Source organism: Carassius gibelio, chromosome B14 (assembly GCF_023724105.1).
Source record: "Carassius gibelio isolate Cgi1373 ecotype wild population from Czech Republic chromosome B14, carGib1.2-hapl.c, whole genome shotgun sequence".
Classification (NCBI taxonomy): Eukaryota; Metazoa; Chordata; class Actinopteri; order Cypriniformes; family Cyprinidae; genus Carassius; species Carassius gibelio.
Window position 1 is genome coordinate 4,062,100 of NC_068409.1, and position 26,220 is coordinate 4,088,319.

Below are 26,220 nucleotides of genomic sequence, written 5' to 3' on the forward strand. Positions count from 1 at the left end.
ACCTGAACACGTGGACACCAGTAACCAGTATTGCCTTCAACCAGTAATTCACCCTCCAGGGCCTTTATTGTTTTCCCATTATATATACAGTATATATGTATATATATATATATATATATATATATATATATATATGTATATATATATATATATATATATATATATATATATATATACAGTACAGACCAAAAGTTTGGACACACGTTCTCATAAAAAGAGTTTTCTTTATTTTCATGACTATGAAAATTGTAGATTCACACGGAAGGCATCAAAACTATGAATTAACACATGTGGAATTATATATGGAATTATATACACAACAAAAAAGTGTGAAACAACTGAAAATGTCATATTCTAGGTTCTTCAAAGTAGCCACCTTTTGCTTTGCACAATCTTGTCATTCTCTTGATGAGCTTCAAGAGGTAGTCACCTGAAATGGTCTTCCAACAGTCTCGAAGGAGTTCCTAGAGAGATGCTTAGCACTTGTTGGCCCTTTTGCCTTCAGTCTGCGGTCCAGCTCACCCCTAAACCATCTCAATTGGGTTCAGGTCCGGTGACTGTGGAGGCCAGTTCATCTGGTGCAGCACCCCATCACTCTCCTTCTTGGTCATATAGCCCTTGACCTTCCGTGTGACTCTACAATTTTCATAGTCATGAAAAATATATATGCTTCATTTCCATTTAGCATTTCCATTTTGCACATACTTTAAGAATTTTACTCAAGTAATATTCCAAACTGTGACTTCAACTTCCACCAAAGTAATTTTCTGGTAAGATATCTGTACTTTTACTTGAGTATGACTTTCAGGTACTTTATTATACACCACTTTATACATTTTGTGTGTTTCCCTTATTTAACACAGCTGATTCTGATCATCAGCTCATTAGGAGAGAGCTCCATGAAGTGAACTGATAAGAGAGACATACAAAATGTGCAGTGGGTCCCCAGGACCAGGATTGAAAACCACTGGATTAGTACATACTAAATATCTTGTTAGATGGAGCATGGGGCACATCAAGTGAGATTATAGATTTCTGACTAACAGCCTGACATTAGTTAAGTTGTTATGCAGTAACATTTACTATGGTGGGATAGACAAAATACTATTGGAGTATTCACATGGTTTGGGCATATTTTATAGTATTAGCCATAACCTATGGTTGTTGTCTCACTATATTCAAGTTGTTATATACAGTACTGTAACTAAATTAATTATAGGGGGCTAGGTAAAACACGACTGGAATTGCATATTTCACAGTGCTAGCCATAACCTCTGATTATTGTTTGAGCTTTAACTAAGTTGTTACATAGTTGACTGTAGGAGGCTAAACAGAACCATTATTTAAAGAATGACAAGCATGAGGCGGTCTATTTAATAGTTAGTCACAACTTCTGACTAATGATCAGACGGGAGAGTTTGTGATCATTGGGTACATATACATCGGCCGGCATTATACACCCTGAGCGACATAGATTCCTAATGAATGAGTAAATATAAAGTATTTAATATATAATATAAATATAAAGTTATCTAGAATAATCTAATTATAATAATAATAATAATTAGTGACAGAAAATCAACCAGTTTGCCTTTCAATCTAAATTCAAGGTCATACAAAAATGGAGTCAGATTAAATAATAAAATGGAGTCAGATTTGGGTTTAACCTAAATTGATCCTTCTTCTACGCAGTATGTGGTCTGGTATTGTCATGTTGGAAAATGCAAGGTCTTCCCTGAAAGAGATGACGTCTGGATGGGAGCATATGTTGTTCTAGAACTTGAATATACCTTTCAGCATTCACAACAATGTCTAAAATCCTTCAATCAGCACTGAAAACAACTTTAACATTTATTTTATGGTACAGTACCTCTGTCTATTTACATAAGCATTCTTGTCTTCTGACGGTGCAATAATTCAGACGTGGGTTCCATCAATTACTCCAACAACACCAGGGAAGCCTGCTATATGCATAAATGCAGTTTTTTTTGAGCCTGCAAAGTGGCAATGTACAATGGAAATGCAATGAACTGCATATAAATAAGAGGATCTGAAAGTGCTGTAATTGTCTGTGTGATCGCTCTGCTTATAGAAGGTTGTGACAGACCTACTGTAAATCATCACTGCTGCATAGTTGCATTTTCCCAGTTGCCAAATATCTTAATGTTGTGATTATTTTCATTTCTGGCGCTATGTGATTTCAACCATGATCCCTGCACAATCTAATCCATGTTTTATTAATTCACTGTCATCCTTTCTTTAATTTTAAGAGGAAACAACCACATTTCTTCTTATTTTCTTAGAGCAACTCACTAAGATTTTTCATAATATGGGCCCAGACATGTGTGTTCATGTGTGTCTGCTCGCCCAACTCAGACTGACATTTCACTCCTGTAATTGAGAAGAGCTCAAAGCAGGATTTCATTTTCCAATTTATGTACGTTTTGTAAACATTTGGGAATAAAGAAAATATACAAATAAAAAGAATGGAGGGAATAGTTTTGGATGGAAATATGAACAGTGGGTCAAGGATTATGGTTTGAAGAATGAAGTAATCAGTGCAAACATGCCATTAAATGGGATATCAGTATGGAATATTCCTGAATTGTTGAAATGAGATTTTTATGAGATATATATATATAATTTTTTTTTTTTTTTTTTCATACAGATCTATACTGATGGAACAAAAGACCCAATCAGACAAAAAATGGGCATAGGAGTGTATGTTCCAAGATTTAAGATGAAAATATATTTGTTAAGAATAAGTGACAAATTGTTTATATATTCTACCGAATGAACTGCTATAGTAGGACTGCAATGGGAAGAACAGGTTAAGCCAAATAGAATTTGCTCAGATCCATCAGCTCTTAAAAGTATAGCCTACTGTCGAGAGTTTACAGGATTAAACCACGGGATCTAGCTTTTGAGGATTAGAAACGTGATGCTTTTGTCTTCAGGGGTTAAGACGACCAGTGTGGAAGCTGAAGGAACTGAACACGCAGCCTCAGTTTAAGCTTGGGCTCTGATCCTCTGGGATGGGTGGGGCAATATATATATATATATATATATATATTTTTTTTTTTTTTTACCCATGTGCGCAAGATATACAGTAGGTGGCGGCAATTCTCCTAAGGAGTGAACGGCCATTGAAGAAAAAGATGAAGAAGAAGAATTATATATGTCATTAACATCCTATGTTAACATCGACAGTAAAAGGAACTGTCTTGCCGCCAGCTAATCGCTGCATTGCAGATCGTGGTCTCGAGTATCGATGCATCTGCCTTTTTCTGGATGCACGAGAACGCGCACTTTGAGACACAACCATAGTTCTCTTTTTCTTGTTGGCTATGTGCTCTCCCCAGGCTATGCTAATTACTGTATATGTGCTTAACTGAAGATTAACTAACCTATCCCTCAAAATAGGTGTCTTCCTTTTAATAGGTTTGGCCTATTGAACTGAAGGTTTATCATCAGCACTAATAAGTGACTATTGGGATGATTTTATTATTAACGGATGCGACTAGTCTTCCGCAAATTCTATAAGAAGAAGAAGAAGAAGAAGAAGAAGAAGAAGAATGCTATTATTAGCGGGGCCGAGCATAGTTGTGTGCTCGCTAGTTAACAACAGTTAGCCTCTTAGCATTAGAGTAAAATTATGGAGGATACAGACACGGGTGGATGCTAAAATTAATAGCTGGATTAAATCACAATTTGAATGTTTTCATGCGACAGGTAAGTCTCATCCTAGTGTTTTGTTGTCACGTGTAATGTTATTTATACTTGAGTATTATTTGTATGTAGCAAACAAGTATCGTAAAGCATTCTTCTGCTAATTATTATTCATTTGTATTTCATAGACTAGACTCGTAGCAGAGATGAAATCTAAGTCTGCTTTTCTTTTGAGATGAACAGGTAAACTTTCAGATTTACTATAATTTTGTTACCAATATAACTGTGTTACTGTCCATATCATCTTTCTAATGCGTGTTTGATTTGTTGTCGAGGAGGGATGTTGTTGGTTCGAGTTAGAAATGGCTCATGCTTAAGGCATGTCACAGGCAGTGGTGGCTCCAGACAATTTTGATTGGGGGGTCCTGGTCATTTCAAAGGGGGTCTCATGAAAACCAACAAAAAATACAGTGGACACGGCTAATAACTGCATATTACTGCTACTAAACAACAAAAACAACACAGCATATCAACTTCTTTGTTTTTAATTAATTAATCAATTGCAGTTTGCAAACAAAGCAGTTTGCATTCCTTGCTGATTCACGTATAGATCCATCCATCCATCCATCCATCCATGAGGTCGTCGTCGTGTTGGTCATTTTATTTATGACTAAATTATTATTATTATTAATATTAAATATTATTATTATTATAAATCAGTTCAGAATCAATCATCAAAAGAATCAGTTCGGTTCAGACGAGCTGTATACAGTCTATGGCTCTCTATCCCGGATATATATACGTAATCAGGAAGAAGGTGGGGGGTCAAATGGGGGGTCAAGGCGTTTTTTGGCACCCCCCCCCCCCTGGCGCCGCCGGTGGTCACAGGAGGGACAGACTGATATCAAAAAAGCACACAACCACACACACTAGCAGGTGCCATGTTCGCCTTTTAATCTTTTTGTCCTGTGGCTTGTTGTCTTTAAAAATAGGATACTGTCACTTATGCCAACTTTATTAATGTTAACAGGCATTTTTATTAATTACTTGCCGAAATGGTATTTTCTCTATTATAGATCAGTGGCTGTCCTACATTTTCTTTGGCTAACATTTTCATTAGCTTTTAAAATGTAGTTCATCCATTCTTTTCCTACCGAGCCTCGGCCTACGTTTTTTAATTATAGGAGGCACTTCCGGCATGGGAAGTTACATTCGAAAAGACTGAAACAAATGATTATGGCTCAATGATTAATGTTTTTGATTAACTGAACTTATGTTACATAATATAGACATATTTTAGGCTGCTGCTGTGATTATTTAATACTTATGTAATATTGCGGAGGAAACACTAGAGCTTGTTATGGATATTCATGGTAAGATAAAAGTAGTTTGTTAATACTTTTGCGCTTTTCAATTTTCTTTCAGTGATGGTTGAAGAGAATAATTTCATCCCTGTTCCCAAAACTCTTATTGCGTTCATACTATACTATATATATATATATATATATATATATTACAATATAACATTTCTGTAACCTATATAAATAGTCAACTGTTTTTGAACAGTACAAATTTTTTTATGTTTTATAAAGTCTCTTTGGCTCACCAAGCCTGCACAGTACAGCAAAGGCAGTAATGTTGTGAAATATTTTTACTATTTAAAATAACTGCTGTCTATTTGAATATATTTTAAACCGTAATTTATTTCTGTGATCAAAGCTGAATTTTCTGCATCCTTACTCCAGAATTCAGTGTCACATGAATCTTCAGAAATAATTCTAAAATGTGGATTAAGAAATCTTTTCAATATTTAAAAAACTTGAGTAATTTTTTTTCTTCAGGATTCTTTGATGAAAAGAAGGATCCACAGATCAGCATTTGTGTGAAATAAAAAAGCTTTTTCTAACATTATATACCATACCATGCAAAAGCTTACAGTCAGTATAATTTTTATTTATCTGAAAAGAAATTATAGAAATTAATACTTTTATTAAGCAAGGATGCTTTACATTTGTTAAAAGTGATTATGAAGAGATGTATGTTACAAAAGTTTTCTATTTCTGAAAAAATCTATTCTTCTGAACTTTCTTTTCAACAAAGAAACCTGAAAAAAAAATACTCTGCTGTTTTCAACATCAACATAACAAGAAATGTTTTTTTTTTTTTTTTTTTTTTTTTAAGCAGCAAATCAGAATGTCAGAATGATTTCTGAAGGATCACGTGACTGGAGTAATGATGCTTAATATTTAGCTTTGAAATTACAATAAATTACATTAAAATAAATGTTTTGCTGTACTTTGGATAAAAAATAAATGCAGGCTTGGTGAACAGAAGAGACTTATTTAAAAAAAAAAAAACTGTTCAAAACTTTTGATTGGTAGTGTATAGGCAACTTTATTTTCTAGCTTTTAATTGGCTTAGAAATCAGATAACTGCAGGACAATAATCAATAATAATGATTTATTAATTTTTATATACTACAAACACTTTTTATCATAGCATTTTTTACAGTATAGAAACTGTCAATTAGCTCTGCGTTGTTCAAATAATTTATTTATTACCTGAAGATGACTTGAAAAACACAAACCATATATTGTCACAATCGTATGTTAAACCCTTAAGGTCCCAGGTTTAAAAAAATATATTGACATCAAGATTTCACATTTTTGTGGCTTAAAAGGGCTTAAATATAGATATCTTTTGTGAATTAGAAAAATGTTGGGCATGACCGAAAGTTTATGTGGGGTGTAAATATACTGATCTAATTAGCATATTATGACGTCATCAATAGGGCTGTGTATCACCAGCATAGTCACGGTACACTACGTATCACGATACAGAGGCCATGACACAATACAACTTTCAATAAAACAGCTTTATGAAGAGACTCCATAACTGTACCGCAATATAGGAAATAGCATACATTTCATGTTTGCATTGGGCAATCCCCACCAGGTACAACATTCTGATTGTTTGCATTTTATGTTTAAGCCCATAAATAATAATGTAGGCTACTCATTATAATACATTTATATTGTAATGTACTCCTATTAATTTATTTAAAAAATCATGTTAACATTGATGGTATGCTATCTTTGCACAAATGAATGCAGTCTCTACATTTTAAAAATAAAATAAAAAGAAGAGCTCTAAATTAATACACTTCATCACACACACGCACACACACACAGTCACACACACACACACACAGTCACTCACACAGATCATGTTGCGCGTGCACTCAGACATTTAGGGACAAACTTTTTAGCGCTCCCCTGCATATTTATTTCATATTTATTTATTTATTTATTTTATAATAAACTAAATAGCTTAAGGGGGGGGGGGGGGGGGGGGGGGGTGAAATGCTCGTTTTCACTCAATATCCTGTTAATCTTGAGTACCTATAGAGTAGTACTGCATCCTTCATAACTCCAAAAAGTCTTTGGTTTTATTATATTCATAAGAGAAAGATAGTCTGTACCGATATTTCCCGGAAAAACACGACCGACTGGAGGCGTGACGTGTGGGCGGAGCTAAAGAATCACGAGCGCCTGTATACTTTTGCGTTGAGAGCATGTGGAAACTGTGACATTACCGTGAGGGAAAAACCATCATCCAAAACAAACCATGGCTTACAGTCAGATTCAGCCGTTTATTTATGATCCAGAATCAGATCCCGAGGCTGAAACTGAACGAGAGCAGCAGCAGCAACGACTCGCTCCGAGCGGGGCTCGAACCCGGGTCTCCAGCATGGGAAGGGACGCACTAAGAAGGAGGCAGAGATATTTTAAGCAGTTTTACTCACAGCCTGCGGTTCCAACACACGATCGTGACCCTTTTTCGTTTGGATTGCATCATCCTTAAGAAATAAACGATACGCAAATCCGTCATCAAACTGGGCCTTGTTTGTAAAACAAGCATCTTCGAAATGCAGGGAACAAACAAAAACACTTGCACAACTCCGTTGATGCTCTGTAAAAATAAACTCCATCCACTGGTCCCTTAATGCTGTTTTTTTTTGGTAATCTGTGCAGGGTTGTCTTGACCTGGCAACCAAAAACACACTTCTTTTGTGACCTCTGTTTCGGGGATTACTATCAGGCAACCCTTGCTGTGTTCCTGTGTGTCCAGATTAAACCTTGTTGTAGCCTATATATTATGCTGTATTCATAATTTTTTTTGAAAACCTACATTTTTCTACTCAGTTTTTTAATTGTGTTCTTGTATTCAAATTAAGCGCAGTCCACTGCAGCGCACGTGCCACAATATTGATACAGGGCCAGTAGGGCTGGGACAACGCGTCGAGGTCATCGATGACGTTGACGCTAAAAATACGTAGACGCAAAATATGCGCATCGATTCGTCAACCTGTTTTTATTTCTCTAAAAAATGTTTGCAAAACGTTTACCTTATGTGCGCTGAATATACGCGATGGCCGGATCAACATTCTCTCCAACGTTATATAACCAATCCAGGGTTTTTTCTGCATTGATCTTTTTTTTGGCGGCTGTCAAAGCCTTATTTGATCGGTGAGTGATGTAGAATAAAATGACTACGAGAGAGAGCCCCGGCTGCGCGCGCACTCACAGTCTTCAAATAACACGAGCGCTTCTTGCTCTCTCTCTCTCTCTCCCTTGTGCATATTAATCAAAATCATTAACCCTTGTGGGTTGTTGGGGACGTTTTCGTCCACTAGGGGGTAAAGTTGAGTCTTATTTTGACCACAACTTTCTCTGTGTTTGAGCTAATGGAATGATTTTTGGTGACAAATCTTATTTTGACCCATATTTTGATGTCACTGATTTGGGGGGGGGGGGGCACACACAAAATTACATATTTTCAATATAAAAGTAATTGTGGCTGGATTTTTTTTTTTTTTTACTTTTTATAACAGTCTTGGGCATGTCAAAGATTAGTAGCAACATTGGCTTTGATGCATTTTTAGTTTTTGTGCAGCATTAGATTTAAAATTTTTCTCCCTAATTAGTTGTTGGTGGCTGTTTTTGCACGACATTTTTTGATTGCAAAGCCATGACACCATATAATCATGCATTCTTGATTGTTTGTGGTTTTCCCCATTTGGGAAGAGGTAAAATTTGTTATTTTTACAGTTGATCACTAGGTGGGACCATTAACCCTTTAGATAGGCCTGTGCAAAAAAAGGCTTAGTTTCTGGCTTGTATATGGAGTTATATGGAGTATAACAGCAAATTATAGTGTTTGTGTGTGTGTGAGATTCTTGAAAAAATATGAATCTGATACATTTTTACAGCAGTTTAATTGAGTGGATGTTTTCATCCACGAACAACTCGAAAGGGTAGTGAATTTGAACAATCCACAAGGGTTAAACACGATAGAAAAAGGGCGAAACACCAAAGTTTAACGCGCGCTCGTGCATTCAGTCTTCAAACTACACGAGTGCTGTCTTGCTCTCTCTCTCTCTCGTGCATATTAACCAAAATCATTAAACTCGCTAGAAAAAGGGCGGAAAGCCAAAGTTTCACGTGGAGCATTCAGATATTTTTTTTTTTCTCCATGACAGGCTGTTGGCTCCCACTGTTAATTTGTATTTATTTATTTTTTTGGAAAAGCACTTTCTGTATTAGCTTAAAGCCCTCAAGTTTACATTGGTTACTGTATTCTTTCAACTGCTCTAAACAAGTATTTTGGGTGACCTTTTTTTATTGAATGCTAGACATCAAGTTGTTGTTATTTTCATCGGAAAGAACTTTTTTTCAGTAAACTAGGCCCTATGTGTTCAGTAAGCTTGTTTCAGTAAGCTATGTGATTTCAAGGCTTCAAGGTTTTATTGAATGCTATCTCTATACAAGTGCAAAGTAATGCATTCTTAGTCAGTCTTTTATTTTGTCATTTTAAGAGCAATAAACATATATTGCAATGTTAAGGAATTAATGTTTTTTTCATTCAGATTAGGGCTGAAACGATTCCTCGAGTAACTTGAGTAACTCGATTACAAAAAATGATTGAGGCAAATTCCTCTGCCTCGAAGCCTCTTTTAATTTATTTTAAATCTCACATCAGGTTCTTTGGCAATGATTTTTTTTAATGTGACAACGCGTTTACGTCACTCACAAAGCGGAAGGAGACACAAGCTCTGCGTCCTAAGGCGCATACTGCAAGGAGTCAGCAGTGTTTTGATTTGAGTGCGCGGGCAAACGTAAAGAGAACGTCGTGGCATATGTCCAATGCAAGATAGAGCTGGCATACCACAACTAGGGCGCTTTGATTTCCGAGATGCAGAAAACGCGGAGGGAACAGGCGGCAAGGAAGTCGACCGGAAGTTGAAGTCGGCCGGGTGCTGCCATCTTGTAGCAGAACTTCACTTGCGTTAGCATCCCATTGACCTCCCATTCATTTTGGCGTCACTTTGACAGCGAATAACTTTACATCTGAGGCGTTTAAAGACTCAATTTGTCCATTATTTATTTCTAAAGATACACAACAATGTATAAAGGGCTCCATTACCTTCTATGTTACATTATGGCCCGTAGAAACAGTTTTTGTAAAAATAGGCTAACGATTGCGTCATAACCACGTGACTCTCTGTCGCATTACCGTACAGACAGGAGGAGAAGCTCGCAGGCAATTAACTTAATATGGCGTATTGGCGTTACATTTTAAAATACTATACAAAATAATTAATCAGAATACTTACTCCTGCTCACTCACGCCAAAGAACTCCCCGCTCAAGCTCGCCGTCTCTGCAAGATTAACGATGGCAGTTTTCACGCACAGCTACTAGAATGTTTACATCTGTCAGACAGGTTGCTGACGTCGTCAAGCTTCGTTTGAGTCTGCGCGTCAGAATCGGAAGTGCTAAAAATAGCTAAAAACAGGCTTCACTTGTCTCAATTGAGTTTCAATGAGGTCGCTGTGTCCATTTCTTTTACTGTCTATGGGAGGGAATCGCGGAATCCAGTCATAAAAACGGAATTTACAGTTTAACGCGGAATGGCAAGGAATTTGCCAAATTTTGAATGAATTAATCAAAAATAGCTCATTGCACTTACATCAAATCACGATATGAACTAATATCTGTAAATATTAAGTATATAATATTATAGGGCCCTATCTTGCACCCAGCGCAATTGACTTTGTACACCGACGCATGTGTCATTCCTATTTTGCACCCGCGCAAAGCGCGCTTTTCCCTCCACAGAAGCATGTCGCTAAACTAGTGAATGAACTTGCGCTCCCTGAGCGGTTCAGCGCAAAAAAGGAGGCGTGTTCCGGCGCAAACAATCCCTGGTGCTATTTTGCTGTTCCATTAAACAATTGCGCCACTGACCAGAAAAAACCTAGTCTAAAGTCAGTGGGCCCTATCTTGCACCCAGCACAATTGACTTTGTACACCGACGCATGTGTCATTCCTATTTTGCACCCGCGCAAAGCGCGCTTTTCCCTCCACAGACGCACGTCACTAAACTAGTGAATGAACTTGCGCTCCCTGGGCGGTTCAGTGCAAAAAAAGGAGGCGTGTTCCGGCGCAAACAATCCCTGGTGCTATTTTGCTGTTCCATTAAACATTTGCGCCACTGACCAGAAAAACCTAGTCTAAAGTCAGTGGCGCGTTGCGCGTTGTTCATTATGCTATTTTAAGGGCGCTTTTTTGACCATAATGTAGTAGCGTGCAAAACGCGCATACACTTTGCTCATGTAATCTACACAGATGCAACAGTTATTTTTGCAAATCATAAACTGTTACACTAAAAAATATTAACACATGAGATGACGGAAATCATTGTGGTGTGCCACGAAGATGTGAAAAAATAGGCATAAATCTAGCTTACAAATTATTCAGGCTAATTGTAGTAATTAAGGATCAGACATGTTTGAGGTCATATATGTATATAAGGACATCTGACAAATTGGTTTGTCCGTCAGGAACCAGGAAAAAAAATCGATGAAACAATTGTGGCTATTTCCTCCCACGCCTGTTTAACCGACGCTATTTTGGGTGGGTTTCTCCCATCCCCATACAACACAACTTCTCTGTCTTTCACTGCTCTTACAAGAACATCAGTCTACTCGGCTGTGAACCGCTCCTGGCATGCGCCTGGTAAATACGCCATAATAATAGCAATCTATAATGGAACTTGCGCACCTGCTTTTAAAGGGAATGTTGGATGACGCTCTGATTGGTTTATTTCACGTTACGCCCAAACCACACCTATGAATAATGAAGCTACTTCAGACCAACCCATTTTAGATTTGCGCCGGGCGCAAGAGCCATTTATCCCGCCGGGAAAATAGCAACAGCGCCGAGACCCGCCCACAAAGTTACTTGCGCTTCGCGCTTTGACACTTGCGTTTCAGATCGTTAAAATAGGGCCCATTGGCGCGTTGCGCATTGTTCATTATGCTATTTTAAGGGCGCATTCTTGACCATAATGTATAGCGTGCACAACGCGCATACAGTTTGCTCATGTAATCTACACAGATGCAACAGTTATTTTTGCAAATCATAAATTGTTACACTAAAAAAAATATTAACACATGAGATGACGGAAATCATTGTGGTGTATTTTGGGTGGGTTTCTCCCATCACCATACAACACAACTTCTCTGTCTTTCACTGCTCTTACAAGAACATCAGTCTCCTCGGCTGTGAACCGCTCCTGGTGTGCACCTGGTAAATACACCATAATAATAGCAATCCATAATGGAACTTGCGCACCTGCTTTTAAAGGGAATGTTGGATGACGCTCTGATTGGTTTATTTCACGTTACGCCCAAACCACACCTATGAATAATGAAGCTACTTCAGACCAACCCATTTTAGATTTGCGCCGGGCGCAAGAGCCATTTATCCCGCCGGGAAAATAGCAACAGCGCCGAGACCCGCCCACAAAGTTACTTGCGCTTCGCGCTTTGACACTTGCGTTTCAGATCGTTAAAATAGGGCCCATAGTCTGTTTAAATATGAATCCTGCATGTTCTGCGTGTCTTTGTTAAAGGGGGGGTGAAATGCTATTTCATGCATACTGAGTTTTTTACACTGTTAAAGAGATGGATTCCCATTTCAAAAATTAAGTTGTACGTTGGATTCCCAATTCAAAAATTAAGTTGTACGTTTGAAGGAGTATTCACAAGTTTCGGAAAGTTTTTTTCGAGTATGGCTCTGTGTGACGTTAGATGGAGCGGAATTTCCTTATATGGGTCCTGAGGGCACGTTTGCCGGAAGAGCGCGCACTCCCGTATAGCAGAGCAGAGAGAGGCTGTGCACAGACAATCACTGATCAGAGCGAGAGCGTCGCGAAATGTCACAAAAGGAGTGTGTTTTTGGTTGCCAGGGCAAGACAACCCTGCACAGATTACCAAAGAAAAAACAGCATTAAGGGACCAGTGAATGGAGTTTATTTTTACAGAGTAGTGATCGACCGATATTGATTTTTTATAACCGATACCGATACCGATTATTTGCATGTTTATGTACCCGATAACCGATATGCAGAACCGATATTTATTTACTGTTATACTTCTGTTTCTGACAATTATTACAACACAAATGAGCTGAAAAAAAAACATTTTATTTATAACTATCACTCCTTCCTTGCATACAAAAAAAACTTTATATTTATACACAAATAAATAGAGGGGTCTGAGTCCAAAAAATTTAAGTGCACTGTGCAAGTGTCTTTGTTTTAAAATAAAAGCTTTGATGAGGTAAAAAAATAAAAACGGGTAAAAAAATAAAGCACAAAAATGATTCTAACATATTGGTGGGGGTGGGAGGGCTATTTAGGAGTGCATAGCTATTTAGTAGTGTAACTTAATACTCCCAGTTAAGCAGAACTAGGTTTTAGTGTAGAAAACAGAGTCTTTCAGCATTCTGCCCTGTAAGCCTGCTTCCTTCAAAAATTTCATGCAGTGGCCGTGCATGAGGCTTCCTGATCATCAACCCAGTCAGGTGCTGAGCAATATGAACGAACTTTTATCCCGAGACTATATAAAATTAAACAGCACTTGTCAGTTGGCATTTTATGATCTAGATTCAATCTAACGTTAGATCATGAAATGCCAACTGACAAAGTGCTGTTTGACTATTATTTAATCAACCGCGATCGCGCATGGAGATAATAAATAATTAATTTCCACAAAGCGGTATATGTATATGTGTATTAGCGAAATAATTGTTATGTAGTAAATGATAATATAATCTAGTGTGTTTAAACAAGATAATCTTGTCAAAAGTTTCATTCAGTGGCATTGCTTGAGGCTTCCTGATCATCAACCCAGTCAGGTGCTGAGCAATATGAACGAACTTTTTTTCCCGAGACTATATAAAGTTAAACAGCACTTGTCAGTTGGCATTTTATGATCTAAATTTAATCTAATGTTTAATCATGAAATGCCAACTGACAAAGTGCTGTTTGATTATAACTTAATCAACCGCGATCGCGCATGGAGATAATAAATAATTAATTTCCACAAAGCGGTAGGCTATATTTATATGTGTATTAGCGAAATATTTGTTATGTAGTAAATTAAAATATAATCTAGGGTGTTTAAAACAAGATAATCTTGTCAAAAGTTTCATTCAGTGGCCGTGCTTAAGCCTCCAGATCATCCGTCAGTTGCTAAGCAATATGAACAAACTTTCTCTTCTAGACTAATGGTGAGCAAATACAACAGATAGAGAATTAAATTCAACGCTTTTCAGAATCAGAATCAGAATCAGAATGAGCTTTATTTCCAGGTATGTTTACACATAGCGTACGAGGAATTTGTTTTCGTGACAGAAGCTCCGCAGTACAACAGAATAACAGCGACAGAACATAAAACACATAATAAAAGAATAAAAAAAACATTTTTTTTATTTTCAACATGCACTCATTCATGTCTGTTTTATTTAATTCATTTAAAGATACGTCTTTATTGGAGCAGGACATGACGAACACTACGTAACTCGATTAGTTTTTCCGGGAAAAATCGGTACAGACTATCTTTCTCTTATGAATATAATAAAACTAAATACTTTTTGGAGTTATGAAGGATGCAGTACTACTCTATAGGTACTCAAGATTAACATGATATTGAGTGAAAACGAGCATTTCACCCCCCTCTTTAATGAATGGAGCAGAAGCGCGTCTTTATTCATTAAACACACTGAAGCGCGCATGAAGCTCGCAGTGAATTCAGCGTCTGCTGTCTCTCTAAATAAGACGTGAACACATGTACAACATCTCCAGAACTGCTCTGACAGTCACTTCATGAGCATTTGACCGTTTGAGTTGTGTAAAACTAGCGTCACATCACACTGTAAAGGCACGCCAACCCGTCAAAATAAAAGTCCGGTTAAAGACTGTTGTTCAGCAGAATGTACATAGCCTACTACTAAAAAAAAAAAATCTTACTTTGTTTTTTTAAGTTTTAATCACACAACATTTCTTCCATGTTTTATTTTTTATAGTAAATCCCCTTTGTTTACCAAAAAGTTAAGTACATTTTAAATAATTAAAAGATAAATTAATGTTTTATGTGTTTAATGTGCATCTCAGAAAATGCTTTATTTAAAACCCCAACTGAATGGCACTTAAATGTACTTAATTCATCTGTCAACTTTATTGTCATTGTTCACAGTACAAGTAAAGACAGAGAAACAATGGGTAATAATTAAATGCTTATTTCTGATGTATGCATTGCATTCTATGCATTTAAAAAAATAAATAAAAAAAATCTAAAAAAGGAAACTTAGTTGTTCATTTTAAGAGACCCAGGAGTCTTATTTTCTCTTGCATAATTAATATTGCACTTTAATTAAGCAAAAACAAATTTTATCCGATTACTCGATTAATCGATGGAATTTTTGGTAGAATACTCGATTACTAAAATATTCGATAGCTAATTCAGATATGTAAATCAACATGTATAAATTTTTAGTAGTCAATTAATGGGGAGATAATCGAAATCGAATCAGTCTGGAAAAATTAATCGTTAGATTAATCGATGCATCGAAAAAATAAACGCTAGATTAATCGTTTAAAAAATAATTGTTTATCCCAGCCCTAAGGGCCAGCTGTATCAATATTTGTATCGTCAAATCTCTGAAGATACATCGTCGTATCGAACACAAAAGTGCATTATGTGGAAAATAATGTGTGTTTTTTTTACTTAAACTGCATAAACAGATTTCATTACACCAAATACACAAAATAATGGTTATAGCAACATCATATGACCCCTTCAGTATCATGCAAACGTTTCACTCAGTGGTGTAAATCTAGTTTTTTGTGAGTATAGTGTGAAAGGGGTTAAAAAAAATTTTTTCTCTCTCTCCCTCCCAGCCTCATATTCACCCATCCCAGAGCAACTAATAAGCAACACCACACTCACTAAACAGGGCTCTGATACTTTTATATTTAGGAGCACAGGGGCATTTTATTTCTAACTTTATTCAAAATATGTTAACTTTTATTTCAAATTTAAAAGTGTATTTTTATAAGCTTTTTTTAACATTTCTAATTGAAACAATGGGAAAAGAATAGTAAGTTATTGATCAAATAAAATCAGTATTAACAAAATTAATTTGCACTACAGTGTGCACAGAAGAACACAAAAGTGGCTTGTCGGTATTTACAGACATTTCATGAGGCTCAGAGGTTGCATGAGTGCAATTAACTTCATACATTGATGTTGAGAATATTGTCGAAATATAACATTTTGAATATAGAAATATTCAGTGATTTAAATAATTGAAATTGTACTTATTTTTACTAAAACTGCCATTAGGTGGCGGCAAGTTACCGAATTTATCACTAAATCATTCACTCAATTGATTAGTTTGAAGGGCTGATTTATTCCGGAACAAAGCATGTGACTGTCTTTATGAATGGATAATTGAATTGACTCGTTCATTCATTCACGAACGAAACAATGCTGTGTTTGAATGGAGATGTGCAGAGGCTCAGCTGTGAGTTTGTTTGAAACTATTTTAGTTGACAAAATAGAGCAAAATCAGGCAATACTGTTACAGTCAGACAATGTAAGACTGTAAGTAACTTAATATTAACTTTTTGTTTATTGAAATCACTCATTTTTCTTGCATGCCAACAATCCCCTGCTATTACAGTTATGTTAATGATAACGCATACTACTTTGACGTATCAGATAACGCTTTGATAGCATCAGCCTATATTTCTGTACTGTGTAGGATAATGTCAGCCTTATCTGGATCATTATATCACAATGTTCCTGTCATCTGTTTGCAGCCTGCTTCAGAGGCAGGCTTAAAACTGAAAGTGTAATCATTTCATATCTCCTTTAGTGATTCACATTAGTTCATTTTTATTTTATTTACACACCCACTGCTGTGCAAGAGTTGCAAAAAAGCAATAGTCGACATAAGAAATGGCGGTGCTTCACAACATAGACTAGGTGAATTTATGTATGAAAGTTGGAAGGGTCTGTTAAAAAATTGTTATTACGTTTCCGCTTACTTTTTTAAGTGGGTATATGCAAATCCTTGAGCTTTCCTAGTGTGGGTATATGGTGAATACCTGCATATCACATAGACTACACCACTGGTTTCACTGTTAATTTCAGTTTACTGTATACAAGAGTGCAGAATTAAAATGATTAAACAGGATCAGGAGAATTTCAGCATTTGAAATTTCAGCACATTGAAATTTCAGCATTTGCTTTTATTCTGACATTTCTGATCCCAAACAGAAAACAACAGACAGTTCTGTTGGTGACAGTTGTAAATATCAGTGTTCTAATAATGAACAAGTGAGACCCAATGACTCACATTTTCATTTCATCTTCGAATCGTCACTGCACATCACTGAACTTTGATGTCAATTTATTTTAATTTTCTAGATTTTGAAATGAGGGACTAAGGTGTGTGTGTGTGTGTGTGTGTGTGTGTGTATGTATGTGTGTATATATATATATATATATATATATATATATATATATATATATATATATATATATATATATATATATATATATATATATATAAGAGTTCAGATGCAGAAGCCTAAGTGGCTTCTGAAATTTTCATCTAAAATTAGGATTTTTATTAAGCTCCTTGTTTTTGTGACGCACGGTTAGCGTCTGGACGTAATACGCAATATGCGTCATTTCCGATTCTTCTTCCTGTATCCAAAGACTCAAAAGACCAAGATTCCTTGCGAATAGAATATGCGCAGAACACACATTTTGATGGGCATATGCCGAAACGCGTTTAGAAGACCAAATATTCGAGTTAGAAAAGGGGTACCCCAGGTATAATATCCGGGTTTTTGCCGGTGTTTACATGGCCGTGCACGACCGGGTTATTGCTAATATCCCGGTTTTGAATGGGTTATTGGCTGCATGTAAACGTAGTCACTGTTTTCTTTTCTCCTCTCTCTCGTTACGTTTCTTTTCTCTCTTGCTCCCTTTTTTCACAAGTTCACCAAACAACTTAGATAACCGAAATGGTAACACTTTTTAAGAACCCTGTATTTTTAATGCATTATAAGGGTATTCTTAAGGCATTATAATAAATGCATAATACATTATAAAAATGAAAAATATGTTATATCAATTAATGAATAATCATAACAACAATTAAAATACATCATAATGCTTAAGTATTTGTGGCTATACGTTTAAGAGTGTGGTTATTTATAACACACAATGAACTCCTATTAATTCTACTTCATTTACAGTATAATGGACTATCATGTCTTGACATTGTTTATTTAAGATCTGCACAATATCTTACTACAGTTTGAGAGTGATTAGATGTTGAGTGTTATTAGAGTGTTTCCTGTGGAGCTAATGTTAATTAATTGATGTGAGCTTAATACTCTTAAAAAATGCAAAAAAATGTTTTATACAGTTACATTTTATTTTGATGGTCCAATCGGCCAATCAATCGGCTGGAAGCAACTTTCAACTACATGTCAACTAACTCTCATAGAGTATTAGTATGCTCAAGAATGGTTGAATCTAGTATGGTGGAATAAGATGATGTACTTGCAAAGACACTTATAGTCAGTTTATCTGTTGGTTGACCATCAAAATAAAGTGTTAGTTTACAGTAGCAGACATAGTAATATTCTAATGACTGCTAGTTGACTGTAGTTGCAGAGTTACTTATCAACAGCTGTCTTAAGGGTACCATCAAAATAATATTACAATATAAATAGTTCAACGCAAATGTGTCATATTACACATTCATCTAATCTTATGGCTGTTTGAGAGCGAATTCTTTTTTTTAATTATTATTACTACTTATAAGTGGTCTTTGACCGCTTTAAGTAAAGTAGCATCAGAAAAGTGGCAAGATATGAGACTTATAATAAATTATAACTATGAGAAATATAATCTGTTGTAAAAGTGGATGCAACATGTTCATTGTGTTATAAATCATACTCTTAACAGCTATAACCACAAATAAGTAAATATTATAATATATTAGAACTGTTGTTATGAATACAGGGAACTACACTAACTTTTTCCACTGGTGGCACTTGCGCTACTAACTTTTTCAGTTACTGGCGCAAAACATGATTTGGTTGCACAAATTATTTATAGTAATTACTGGATAATAATGAACAATAATGAAACTGTATTGCATACAGATGTGCTTTTTATTTTACTTGCCATCTTTTAAACCAGATGCCTTGTTCTATTTCTTACAGTACACACAGTGCATTGCTCCGTCTTGTAGCTGGGGTTAGAGAGGCCCCGGTGCAGGTTGTACAGTGGGCCCTGTTTAAAATTGTTTAATTTGTACTGTATGTTCATTCTATTTATTTATTTGTGCTATTTACATAATGTTTACTTTTTTTTTTAAGTTGTGTTTTTGTTAATTTAAAATAGCACTGCATAGTCTTCACTGTAAAATAAAATACACAATCAAACCAAAATGTATTCAGACACCTTCAACATTTCTCACATTATCACAGTTTATTTGCTGTAGTTTAGAAATTGGTAATAAAATATGACAATATCTCAGAAAAAATTGATCTTGATAATGTAGGATAACTTTGAAAAAAGATATTTAATGGCATCAACCAAAAATTTGTTGAACAGTTACCAAAAAAGCAATGCTTAATTTGGTTCAGTCTGTGGTGTGAAAAGGTTGCATTAGCAATTAAAGAAAGAAACACTTAAAGCTGCAGTAGGGAACTTTTGACGCTCTAGCGGTTAATAAACAGAACTGCTTGCGTCTTGCGGAAGAACATTGTAGCCGGAGCTACTTCTCTCTGTTTCGGTCTATGAAGAATCACAAAGGTACTGGGTTACTCCGCCGCGGTACCCCTGAAGCAATCTAAAATAGTCCGAATATAAACACTTATTATAGGTGTACCCTAGTGATTCAGGACAAGCTAAAAACACGGTTTGGAAAATGGATTCTTGGTGTACTCGCTTATTATGTTCATTTTTCTACATTTTGAACACAAACAAAGTTACGGACCACAGCTCTGATTGGTTGTTTTTTACCGGGAGCGCATGACTTTCTGCAAATGGCAATAGGACCACTGGGAGGAGCCAGAGGAGCTTGATTTTTTTTCACAGATTATCTGTCTCATATTCTACTGTCAGGACATAATGACAGGTTTAATAAATATGTAAAAAATATTTTTTTTTTACAAAAGTTCCCTACAGCACCTTTAAGCAAAACATGGTCAGGTCCCTAATTATTATAATTTTTTTATCAATTTCACTGGTAGCCTAAAGTATGAACAATTTTTGTGTATAATATTTCACAGATCACTATTTTGCCATATTCACTTACATAAATGAACTAGTGGCCTGCACCCACTAGTAAAACAATTCTATCTGATTTTTGGATTGACTTTGGATAAATTCTTATTAAAACTACAAAGTAGTATATGCTAGTTAATTTCATATGCTAGTTAATTTCCCTCTGTCAGCAACATGGGATTCACGTGTGATAAATGCAGGGAAATAGTTAGGCTGACAGAAGATTTCAGAATTAGAGACACGCATCCAAACTCTAATTGAGGAAAGTAAAAATGTGAGGGCTCTGGATACAGCTATGGATGTGACTAGCTCAGGGAGTCCTGTACATTGTTCGTGTCTGGTAACAGCGCCTCTGCAGCTGGGCAACTAGGTTTCTGTTCACTGCACGAATTGGTGGATGTGCAGTTTCACTGCGTGATTGAATAAGGCTTCAGTTCAGGAGAAAAAAATAGGTTTTCCCATAGCGTCTTCGATGCAGTACGAGTAAAGTATTTAAAGGGAACTGCAATATACTATATACTATACTATATAGCAGGGATATTCAAATCTGGTCCAAGAAATCCACTTTCCTGCATAGTTTAGCTCTAACCCTAATCAAACAATTGAGCATGCTAATCAATGTCTTCGGGATCATAAGAAAATCACAGGTAGGTGAGCTTGATAAGGGTTGTCTGCTGCTAACCTCTGCAGCAGATTGGGCCTCCAGGGCAAGATTTGAGGAACCCTGCTATATAGGGATTAGTGAACGAGTGAGGGATTTTGGAAACGGCTATTGTTTTTATTTGTCTTGCATTTCCTATTAATGAGACACATATTTCTGTATGAGTTTAATGTTAAAGCTTGGTAGTGTATAAAAGTATTCAGTCATTTAGTGTATGATGCCCAGTTTTGTGTGTGTGTGTATATATATATATATTTATATATATATATATATATTTTTTTTTTTTTTTTCTGTAACTTTTTACAAAGTCTGCAAGTGAATGATGCTTAGTGTTTTAAAATCTGTTCAGATTTTAAACATTGTATAGTAAAATCAAGCCTTCACTGAAAGAAACTGATCAAACAGAGTTTTTTTTCCTTTTTTTTTTCTATTAGTAGTATATTCAGCCATTCTTTAAAAAGGGGTGCTGGAGGCTGGACGAATGGCCAGTCTTAGAAATGTTATCAGTATTACTACAATCTGCCATTTGATACTTTCAGACCTTTTTTATGTGGAGGACCAATCCTGCAGAGACTGTAAATAAATATATATATATATATATATATATATATATATATATATATATATATATATATATATATATATATATATATATATATATATATATATATATATATATATATATATATATATATATAAAAATAAATAAATGTAGTAAAAGGAAAACAAACAAACAAACAAATAAATAAATAAATAAATAATGGAATAAAAACAAAAATAGTTCATTTGAAATAATATGTAATTTTTAATTTGTTTTTAAATGTATTTATTTATGTATTTATTTATTCCCACGTTTATTTATTTCCAGATTTATTTATTTATTTATTTATTTATTCATTTGTACTTTTCCGTGTGCAACATGGAAATGAAGGAGGCGTTCCTTGTGGTCTGTTGTTGTGCCAGATTAAATTGGAGAGATCAAATATATTTTTACAGATTTACATTATTATTTATAATTATTTTATAGCAACTGAATTCAGTTACTTATCTTCATAGTTACATCAATAAGCCTGGAACCATCAACATCGTCGATGAGCTTGAAGGTTGATGACGCCTCTAGACATTTGGGGGAGATATGTAAGGCTTGTCTTCATTTTGTAATCACAGAGAAAAGACTTCCAAAAACATTGTGAGCATAAGGTTAACATAAAACCAGTTGAACTAAATGTTTCTAAAGTCTACTCAGGCTCACAATGGTTTTTGGAAACGTGATCCAGTGCCATAAAGTTGGTTTTGTGCTAGACGCTCAAAATTCGCAATTTTAGGGACCATCTCTAAGGTTACGACATTGGTATATGTGTTCGATTTTTTTTATATTTATAAAATAAACTCAAATCCTATGTAAATATTACTGAATGTACCTGACTCTTAAAAGAACACTTTACAGTTGGTTTTGTGACTGTAAGGTATTCTCTTAAAATGTAATGCAATAAGAAACATGTATACTAATGTATTTACATTTATAGATGGTCCCTGAATTTACAAATACAGAGCATCTAATATCAAGCGTAAATATGGGTCGCGTTTCCAAAAAGCATTGTGAGCCTGAGTAGACCGTAGAGACCTTATAGGTATAACTGGTTAACAATAAACTTATGCTCACAATGTTTTTGGGAGTGAAGATTTTCTCTGTGATTTACAAAATGAACACACACAGTAAAAACCTCTATGTCATCATATTAGACCATTGACGATGTTGATGGTTCCAAACTTAATGATGTAATATGAGGATAAGTAACTGAATTCAGTCGCTATTAAATAATTCAACATAATAAGTGGGAATTTGTGAAAATATATTGGATCTCTCCAGTCAATCTGGTACATCCAATTCTCAAACCCCGATCTTAGTTTAATGTGCGCTTCTGCATGAGCTCTCAACCAATGATTCACCGGCAGTCCACAAGGACAGCCTCCCTCATTTCCATTTTGCAGATGGAAAAGTAAAAAGAAATACATGAATAATTAAATCATAAAAATGAATGAAAGTATAAGTAAATAAAGGTAAGAATAAAAATAAATTTAAAATAAATACATACATAAATCCAGGATTAAATTTTATTACAAATTAACTATTTTAGTTTTTATCACATCATTTATTTATTTTCCTTTTATTACATGTATTTATCTATATATTCATTTATTTATTTTTAATATCTGCAGGTTTAGTCCTCCATCCTTTTAAGGGACTGCTTAATTTACACTAAATCTGATACTTGCCGCCAATTTTGTGCAAATTTATTTTCTTAGGAGATTTAACCTTCGACAGGTTGTAAAATTTGGGAACCTCATAAAAAAATAAATGTAAAATAAAATCCACATATAGTATTTAATTTGACCTCAGAGAATTATATGGGTCCTCCCTGATGAATTTTAGGGAAAAAAAAAAAATAAGAACCTGACTTGCAAATGACTTTAGAGTTGCATACCCTGTTTTAAATGAGTTTCCACTGAAACATTTTTAGTTAATTTTACATTTCTGTTTTCTCCCAGCTTCCTTGTACCAAGGTCTATTCACCAAATCCCTCCAGAGGTCAGAGGCTCTGATTCAAAACCATTTTAACCCCAGTCTGAAGTGGCTCATGGGACAGAAGGACAAAGGTGACAGTTGGGACTCTGAGAGTGAGAGCATCACTTCCTGTTCCTCCAGAAATATCCAACGTCTTGGGCAAACTTTACAGAGTCTCAGCTCTCAATACCATACACTCTGTGATCCTGCATCAGGAGGCAGGTTCTTTGGTTGTGTCATAGGTCTTTCTTCCTCTGAGGAAGAGGATTTTTACCACCACCATCAGTTTGCAGCCTTCAACCGGCATTACTCTCAACTTCAACACCTGATGGACCACAGAGCTCAGCTGCTCTTTCTCCATGAGTATAGTCATCACACACATGTGGCCACCTGCTTTGTGGTGCAACTGAACTCAGTGTTGGAGAAGATGCAACTACTTTTGGCTTACAGAGAGCATATAGCTGAGCAGCCCAACTCCACATGGAACCTCAACCTTAGAGCTTTGTGCCAGGAAATGCAGGTTCACATCAACCATTGGGATCTGCTCTGGGCCAATGTTCAATCTGACTTCCATCTCCGCCGTGTTCTTTTCAGCCGTTTGAAGACCCTTGCTTTCATGCAGCAAACTCTACACTTGCTGGGCTTGCAGGCCTTGTGGCTGATGGAGCGATGCATCCAAATGGCACTTTCTGCTTTGGCTGCTGCCCAGTTAGACAGTGTACCCGGAGATGCTTTAGTGGACCTGCAGTGTGCGGTTGAGATGTACAACCTGATCGTAGAAGATAAGTGGATCCAGGGTACACAGCTCATGTTCAGCTCATACAAACCTGTTTCAGGATCTGTTTTTCTTCGAAACAGAACTGGTCCTAAAAAATTCCCAGTTGATCAGTTGATGATGATTCTGGCCCAGAGTCAAGCTCAGAAAGCAGCCAAACAACTTTACACATGGTCTTTCCAGCAGAGTAACCTCCTCCACATGGCAAAAACCCCCAATAAACTTAACAGTTACTTTGCACACTGTAATCTCAATAGTCAGCTTTCATCCTCTCCTGAAATAAACATACATACAGTACAACTCAAACCTCAAGCTGCTATTAATGAGGTGCCCCAAAAGCCTCTTCACAGCCTCTGTTCATCTAATCTTCAATTTTCTTCATTTATCTCAGGAGACAGAGAGTGTCTTAACACCCTCTTTCAAGTCCTAGTGACCTCAACAAATATCTTAGCTACACTTATTCCCAAAAAAACTCTTTTAGACAGGACAGCTGAATTGGAGGACTATGTCAATATTTGTCATGGGGCCAGTGAAGGAGAAGAGAGACCGCTGAACAGAGCCAGAATGACCTCCAGGACCCACAAAATAGCCGCAGTGGATCTCAGGAAGTCCGACGCATATACAAAGCTCTTTCCTTATTATAAGAATCTGCTGTGGAGGGAATTTGGTAAAGCAGTTGTAAGACACTTTTATTGTCAGCCGTACAACAGCACTCTGGGAAGTATCAACCAGTGGAATGATGAAATGGTGCTTCATTTTGTCACATGGATCAAACATTTGTATATTGAAGGTACTGATGTGCATGTGGGGTTAAAGTATCAAATGTTTAAATAAAGTGTATAAAGCTAATGGTTAAATCTAACAAAAAATGTCTGGATCATGTTTTACCTCAAAAGAAAAAGAAAGTATATTTTTACATTAAAGGAACACTCCACTCTTTTTGAAAATAGATTCATTTTCCAACTTCCTTAGAGTTAAATAGTTGAGTTTTACCATTTTTGAATCCATTCAAGGAACTTTGCTGCCGTACTGTGGGTGCAGCAGGCTCAATTATATTATGCAGCACCTGAAAATAGTCCCCAGCAACTCTGCAACTCACAAACTAGCTGGGGACTATTTTCAGGCGCCGCATGATATCATTCTACCTGCTGCACCCGTGGTAGGGCAGCAAAGTTCCTTGATTATTATGCCAGAATGAGAGTATAGTTCCTAGCCTTGTCGGCCTAGAAAATCGCAACTTTTCATTTTCTGTTGGTCTTAGTACACAATGTAACTACAAATGTGTCAAGTTTTAAATAGGACAAATATCGAGACTCTTTAGTAATTTTTGAGAGAGATGCTAACGTACTAATCAGATTCAATGATCTATTCTAAGCTAAGCTAAAAGTGCTACCGCCAGACCCAGAGATGAATGGACTGGCTGAATGGATTCAACAATGGTAAAACTCAACTGTTGAACTCTAGGTGAGATGGAAAACAAGCCTATTTTCAAAAATAGTGGAGTGTTCCTTTAAGTATAGTCATGATGTACACAACTTTTCAGAATTTTGCTCAGTGTTGTGCTTCTTACTATTTTTGGGAAAACTTGATAGATTTTGTTCAGAATTCTTTGAAGAAAAGAAAGTTAAAGTTGAAATATAATTTATTTTGTAACATTTAAATTGCATTTATAACTTTTGTTCAATTTAATTTATCCTTGCTGAATGATCCTTGAAGTGTTAATTTCCTTCAAAGAAAAAAAAAAGCTGAAGCTCTTGAATGGTATTGCATATTTTCATTGTATCTTGCAAATTAACTTTACAAATATTTATATGTAAAATC

The 26,220-nt window shown here is 35.8% G+C and overlaps 1 protein-coding gene across 1 annotated transcript in view; it reads left to right on the forward strand.

Annotated features, from left to right (window-relative positions):
- Nucleotides 1-3,147: 3,147 nt before the first annotated feature.
- ccdc142 (coiled-coil domain containing 142) overlaps nt 3,148-26,220 on the forward strand; it is a 36,892-nt gene continuing 13,819 nt past the window's right edge. Inside the window, exons 1-3 of the mRNA XM_052573758.1 lie at nt 3,148-3,732; nt 3,858-3,912; nt 23,609-25,189. Coding sequence (XP_052429718.1) covers nt 23,698-25,189 — 1,492 coding nt within the window. The 5' untranslated portion in view covers nt 3,148-3,732; nt 3,858-3,912; nt 23,609-23,697. The remainder of the gene's footprint in view (nt 3,733-3,857; nt 3,913-23,608; nt 25,190-26,220) is intronic.